The sequence below is a fragment of the Amphibalanus amphitrite genome, unplaced genomic scaffold, assembly GCF_019059575.1.
Source record: "Amphibalanus amphitrite isolate SeventyFive unplaced genomic scaffold, NRLGWU_Aamphi_draft 001230F_arrow, whole genome shotgun sequence".
Classification (NCBI taxonomy): Eukaryota; Metazoa; Arthropoda; class Thecostraca; order Balanomorpha; family Balanidae; genus Amphibalanus; species Amphibalanus amphitrite.
The window spans coordinates 42,232-49,180 of NW_024882723.1; the positions used below are offsets into that span (position 1 = coordinate 42,232).

Here is a 6,949-nt window from a genome sequence, read left to right on the forward strand (position 1 = left end):
ACCTTGAAAAATATTTATTGGACATATGCATTATGCAAGCAGTATAGTACAACCGTTTTCCGACAAAATCAAAATCAAAACATGTTTTGGACTTAAAATACAATTAAAACAGACAAAAATGCATGCATACCTATTTCTGACGTCAAAAATTTGTTATTGAACTACACGACCATAATTAAATGTCTAAAACCGGTTCAAACGCCCCTTAATGATTTTGCAAAATGCTCGTAAGCCCAAATGATGTAGACCTAGCCTCAAATATTACATAAATCACCATTTTAGCCAAAAAAAAAATCCAAACAATATCAGCCAATCTCCGAAAGTTCATGTGACCATGTATTCTACCGGTGAGTGGAATCAGACAAATCCAATGTATTGGAACATCGTCACAGGGCCGACATGTGTGGCACCTGGTAGGCTTTACTGGAACACGGGCACGGTGAGGGCCCCTTCAGCCGTCACGGGAGGTGTCTGGTAAGCCGGGTAGGCTCTCTGGCGACAGTCGCCGTCGTCGTTGGAAGCAGTCAGGACGATTCTGACCCGCGGCCCGCACACGCCGTTCAGATCTTCGTCCAGCACTCCAGGACAGTGGGCCAGTGTGCTCTCTCCACGAGGGTACGGGTGCGTGAACCTGGGCAACAAGAACACAGACGTGTAAGCCAAAAGCCTGACACCCGCAATGCATGTACTAAAAAATGTAAACCTGAAGCATTTTCCAGGCGTAAAAATCAATGCATCGTATTTTGCTGCTTACACTGAATGATTCAAATAATATCGTGCTGCTTCTTTACTGTGTTACTTGTATGTTGTCACACAGTAATCATTTATCAGCCCTACAGCATGTAAAACTATGTGCCTGACCGAGGCTGTCGCCTTCTTACCTGAATGTGACGATTCCTGCATCAACGTCGTAGAAGTACTTGGTGTTGTTGTCGTCGGCCAGGACCTCCTCCTTGCTGAGGGCCGCCGTGTAGGTGTTTGGTCTCACGACAAACGCCTGGTCAACGCCGACGCCGACGCCGACCACCTGCTGCAGACCCTGCTCCAGACCCAGCGGCGCGATCCTGAACTGCTGCGGCACCGTGGTGTTGAAGTGCAGGATGTACGACTCGCGTGTGTTGAGCGAGTAGCTGGTCTGTTGCTCAGCGAGCGGAGTCTCCACCTCCGACGACATCAGGTCGTTGCGGGTCATGAAGGACGGAATGAGATTGGCCGAGAGCTGAAGCCGTGAGAACCGATCGGGGCAAAGTGCCGCACCCGGGCCCCAAGTGGGCATCAGCACGCAGCGGGCGTTCATCAGCATGGGGATCGGTCGCACGATGCTGGTACCGGCCATCGTCGTCAGGGAGCCGTCGACGTCGAGCACGATGTTGTGGCGGTTGCCGTCTCGCTCTTCGAAGCCGAAGACGGTTCCATCGCCGTCAAAGAAGCGAGAGCCTTCCGCGGGGTCAGCGAAGTCGAATGTCACATTGCGGACGCTGGCGATGGGCGATGAGATGTACGGATTTGAAGGTTTCTTGCTGATCGCTCCTGCGTTACGCAGCGGATTGCTGGTGAATCCAGAGAACGAGGTATTGATTACGTGAACAGGACCACGGTAGAACGCCACACCGAGCTGGGCATCGCGTTTATCTATTATTGGTAGTGAGCGATCGAACTCCACAACCTCTCCGGAACTCAATGTGAAGTTGCCCTCTGGCTCACCTTTGTTGTCCGTGTTGCCCACCACACGAGAGTTGGCAAGCATCTCATAGTGAAGACCGGGGTTAGCTGGTTGAGAGGAAGCAAATATGAGGCCGATGGTGTTCTCGGCTAGACGGAAGTTAGTGCACAGCGTCCAGAAAGACTTAATCCAGACTGCCTCAGAGTTCTTGTAGCCGACAAAATCGTCCAGATGAAGGAAAGCCGGCTCGCTTCTTGGGTCACTGGGGTCCACCAGTGGCTTGTAGCTCGCCGGTTGGACGGTGCCATCATCTAGCAAAATATCGTCTAGACGGAAGCCAAACTTGCGGTTGGAGTGAGCCCGGTTACCTTGGAAAGCCGGAACCAGAGTACGGAGCGTCTGGCTTTCCAGCAGGCCCATATCTACGTTGGCTGAAGGTCCTGTCGGGAAGAACGGCATCAGAATCCAGATGCCCATGCCCTCAGAGCCGGCAGCACGGTTGTTTATCAGCGTGTTGTCGGGATTTGTGATCCAGAAAGTGCTCACGGCATTGACCCTGTCGGTGGGGAGCAGAGTGCCAGCTCTGGTGCCGAGACCCAGATTACCGACGAACTCGTTGTGCTGCTCTCCACCATCCTCCAGGAAGAAGCAGTGGCCCATGTGATGATAAGCAACGTTGTCATGCACGGTTACATTATGTGTACCATGAATGGTCAGACAACGGGAGAAAGTATGGTGAATGGAGTTCCCGCGAATATAGACGTCCTTCTCAGACGTATCCAGACACATGTGGAAGTGAATCGGGTAGGATCCCAAGACAGATTGCTGGCCCATGTGGTAAAACTCGGCGTTCTCAATCCTGGCGGCATTGAAATTGCTTAGCATTTTGATCTGTCCCCCGAACGTGTCGTAGTCAAAGATATCACATTGGTTGCCTCCGTAGCAAGAGTCCTCCATCTGGCCATGGAAGCGGACGTTGCGTGTGAGCATTCCTACCTCAGCCTGCATTTCAACACCATCGGTTACCTCACCCCAGTGGGTATACCAAACCGGGCCGAGAACCTTCACCTGATTCTCGGTGCAAGTGTCGCACTGCAGGATCTCGAACTCTTCAGACTGGCTGTGATCGTAGTCGGTCGAGGCTAGTACGATGCGATCGCCCGCGCTCCAGCTAGTGACAGGATCAGCCAGCGTAAGTGTCCTCTCCAGGGACGGAACGCTGCCAGATGGATAAGAAATCATCTCGACATGATGAGCCGTTTGCAGTCCGACCAGAGAGACCACAGACATGGCGGCAAACTCGACGTCGCCGATCCGCTGCACCAGCAGTCCCGTCTGGGAGCGGTCGTTGCTGACGGTGCCCACCGCTTCCACACTGTTCTCCGGGAAGCCGATGTGGCAGATGGCCGCGAACGCCGTCAGCTCGTTGTTCGCCATGCTACTCAAGGCGCTGGTTCGCTGTCCGTCATAGCAGAGATCTTCGAATGCTGCCGCTATTTCCGACGGTGGGAAGTTTGTCCCGAAATTGGCTCTCTCCTTCACGACAACTGTGATGATGCTTCCAACGTTTCCTTTTCGACCAGCGAACTTTGAGGGATTCGTCACTCGCCGCCAGTTGCGAACGCTGTTGCCAGAGCTGTCAAATTCGAGCATGAAAATTCCGTTTCCTCTCAGATTATCGCTGTCAAGGGCGCTGTGAATCGCGTTGCCGGCAATGTCTTGGCGCGACGTCTTGGGAACCGTTGCTGTAAGACTGGTCCAAGACAGCTTGGGCTGGCCGTGTACTTCCAAGACACCCTCACGAACGAGGACGGCCTTCTGCACGCCGGCGGCGCCCTCGCTCTCGTCGCGTGTGCCGGTGAGAAGAACCTCGGCGTCTCCGGTGTACGGACAGTCCTCCGAGCCGATCCAGAACTCTCCGCCGGTGAGCTCCACCATGTTGGCGCTCAGCGTCAGCGTCGTGGGGGAGGTGGCGTCGAAGACGAGGCGTCCGCCGGCGGTGATGGTGATCGTCCCCATCGGAGCAGAGCTGACGTCCAACAAAATAGGTCTGTCGATCGTGATGTCACCGCCGGAAGGCACCTGAAAGAAAAACTCCATATCACATTTGGCAGAAACAGCCTTGCAAATAGTTTGAACCTACGTAACACCTATTCATTAAATTGATAATTATTTCTTAAGCTTAATAGTTAATTACTTAAGGCCGCCCCACACTGGACCTCGCATGCGGGTTGCGAGTTTGCGGGTTTTGAGTTCGCGGGCATAATACTAATTCATAGAGTGATTAGACCGTTCCCTTATGGTAATTTCATGAATGCAGTGAAGTCGGTACACCTTCAGAAAATTACATATAGTCGCAATACCAGCGCAACGAACCAAAATTCGACTCCAACGAAAAACCCGCAAACCTCGCAGAACTCGCAGACCTCGCAGCGAGGAAAATCGAAAGTTGACTCAAAATCAACTTTTGGAATGCGATGCAAGGTGGCTCGCAAGCTAAAAACATGCAGACTCGCTTGTTGGATGGTAGTGTGGGTCACTCACCTTAGATTGTATTATTTAATTTTGAAGAAACCCGAAAATCCAAAAACTCGCAACCCGCATGCGAGGTCCAGTGTGGGTCGGCCTTTACTCCGATATCAATCACGAATTTTTAGATGACTAAAATGCATCCTAGCTTCTTTTAACCGCAGGAACACGTAGATCAGCTGTTAGAGCAGCAGCATCGAGGCGTTCAAGCTGAAATACTAGTTAAGCATTCAAACATTTGCAACTTAAAGTTGCGGCATTGTAAAACACTATACAGAAGGGCAAGGAGGGACCACAAAATAACTCACCGCCTGGTCGTCCCAGGAGGCTGCCGCACTCCATGGCAGGAGGTCGGTGGCCTCGTGGGGGCACAGGGCCTGCGTGGTGGCCGCTGCCACCGAAACCAGCAGGAGAGCCGCCAGAGCCATGGTGTATCCTGGTGGGTCTGGTACCACGCCCCTGCACCGGGTCGTTTATATACCCGGCCGGGTCTGCACGCGGACCGGCAGCGAACATGACCTGCCGTTTTCAGTTCGCTGAAGGGACGAACACAGGTGTCCTGCCAGGCGAATGACTTATGGGCGGACTGCTGTGAAGATTCATCGTTCCTTTGTTGCTACAAAGGCGATATTCGGAAAGACAACAGGAACCACGGCGCCGAACAGTGCTGTCTAATAAAGTAATAAAAGGTAGGTAAGTAGTTCAGCCAAGTTCACGGAGTAAGTAAGTACCAAAATGTTCCATTACAAATAGAGTATAAGTAGATCACACTCACAGGTCACTTAGCAAAACGAAACCGGTGGAGACAAAATATAACGCAATCGGAACGATTCTTGCATACGCTATGAACCACTCACCTTTGCGAATGCGGACCGAAGTCCGAAGAATCGAAGATGATAAAATTATGTATCCGCTAAATGGTATGGAGATTAGCCTGTCTTCTCTCTTTCATCTAGATATGGAGATTCTTCTGTCTGCTTTCATTCACATGGGTTGGAGCTGCAGTACCCTAACCCACGAGCCGCTAGGGGGCTCGTGCCCCTTTGCGTTTTGTGTGATATCTCCAAAACCCGATAGGCGATAAGCTACGAATTTAAGCCTCGTCGGATCTATTGGTTTTCTGCATACGCGCCGGCCGAGGGGAGGGGCGCGAGAGATATACGAGAAAATCCGAGAGATACAAGTTTTGAGACTCGTAATGGATATTAGATACTGCAAGTTTCATTTCCCTGTGAAAGCTCCTCTGCCAGTGAGGGCGTTGCGAAGTTGCGACATCTGAAGACCGTGCAGAGGTTCACTTATGACGTCATAGGTCAGTGACCTGACCTGACCTGAAAATTCGGTTGATGTCAAAAGATCCAGCTTGAATCAAAGGTCAGGTATGCCAAGTTTCAGCTCTCTATCCCCAGCGTGTTCGGAGCTATCGCGAAAAAAAAAACTATGGGGGGGGGGGCATAGGCAGCGGAACGGGGAGGGCACCGGGGCACCGTGCCCCCTTTGATTTTGGCATTTTAACATTAGCCCTATGGGCGTTGCATGGAAAGAATGGGACCAAAAGTTGGCAGTGCCCCGGCCCCCCTTAATTGAAGGTGTTCCGCCGCCACTGGGGGCGGCACCCCCCCCCCCCCTCGGCCGGCGAGGGTTAAATCTTAGTGTAGCTTTAAATGAATACCTATGCCATATTTGACGAAAGTTTGGTAGGGGTCGCTCTAAAGATGTCGTCACAGTCCCGTCTTATGTCGTTTTCTGATATGGAGCGTTCCTGCTCTCACTGAGCATGAAACGCAACTGTAAATGAATTGAACAGCACCTGCTGTCATGCCGACACATTTAAATAAACTTACAATTAGTTCCTGACCAATGATCGGTCCTTTATATTCGGTCCCTATATCAGATACACCGTAAGGAAACAAAGAGACGCAAATCTATAATTGGACTTCTGACATCACTGTGACGTCATTTCAAGTGGGATTAACGCCAAATTTGAACACAACATTGGCTAGTTGTTCAGAAATATGTGTGCAAATTTTCGCTTCTCTATCTCTTCGCATTACGACGATATCGTTGGAGAAGTAAAGGGGGCAGCTAGTTCCCCCTCCCCTAACGGCCGGTGGGTGGTGCGGAAGCCCAGTGGCCACCGGGTTAATGGCATTACCTCAAACCGTCTACCTCTAATGGGAACCGCATGATTTGTTAGCCAACAACATTGAATACCCATCGTTTCAGAAGGCAGATAGGTTAGCCTGCGCATGACTGGAGGGCTCTTCATCCCCTCCCGTTTTCCCGTAATATCTTCCAAAACCGCTGAATGCATCGACACGGAACTTTCAGTATACCTTCGGCTGCATCCATCTGAAACGTTGTCTCTAAATACAAACTTCGTAGCTACCATACTGAAACGGCAGCCAGAACAGACCTCAGAGTGAAGTCATGTTTGGCCAATTTTAGTACAGAACACTTTACCACCCGCTTATCATCTAACTTTTTCTCGCAGACCTATCATTGTCACCACACTCTAGTTAGTCTCTATGCGTGTCTCTTAGTCGCCAACCAATGACCTGTCCTGTGTCGCCACAGATGCTGAACAGGAGTCTGAGCTGCCGCTGTGCCAATTTACCAGCCGTCACAATGACTGACACGCATCGAGCGCACACATCAGCAACTGCCTCAGGCGCACCTGCGTACAGCGCTGAGCTTTGTTCAGAAAATGGCGCCCAGATGTTCGAAACGGATGTAGAGCGTAACAGCCACGTCAGC

The 6,949-nt window shown here is 51.3% G+C and overlaps 1 protein-coding gene across 1 annotated transcript; it reads right to left on the reverse strand.

Annotated features, from left to right (window-relative positions):
* On the reverse strand, positions 1 to 4,649 carry LOC122371308 (cell migration-inducing and hyaluronan-binding protein-like). The gene is made up of 3 exons (XM_043347524.1): positions 4,501 to 4,649; positions 882 to 3,745; positions 1 to 631 (listed from the first exon to the last, which is right to left on the reverse strand). The coding sequence occupies exons 1-3, from the start codon at positions 4,618 to 4,620 to the stop codon at positions 421 to 423; spliced, it is 3,195 nt and encodes a 1,064-aa protein (XP_043203459.1). The 5' UTR covers positions 4,621 to 4,649; the 3' UTR covers positions 1 to 420.
* Positions 4,650 to 6,949: the final 2,300 nt, after the last annotated feature.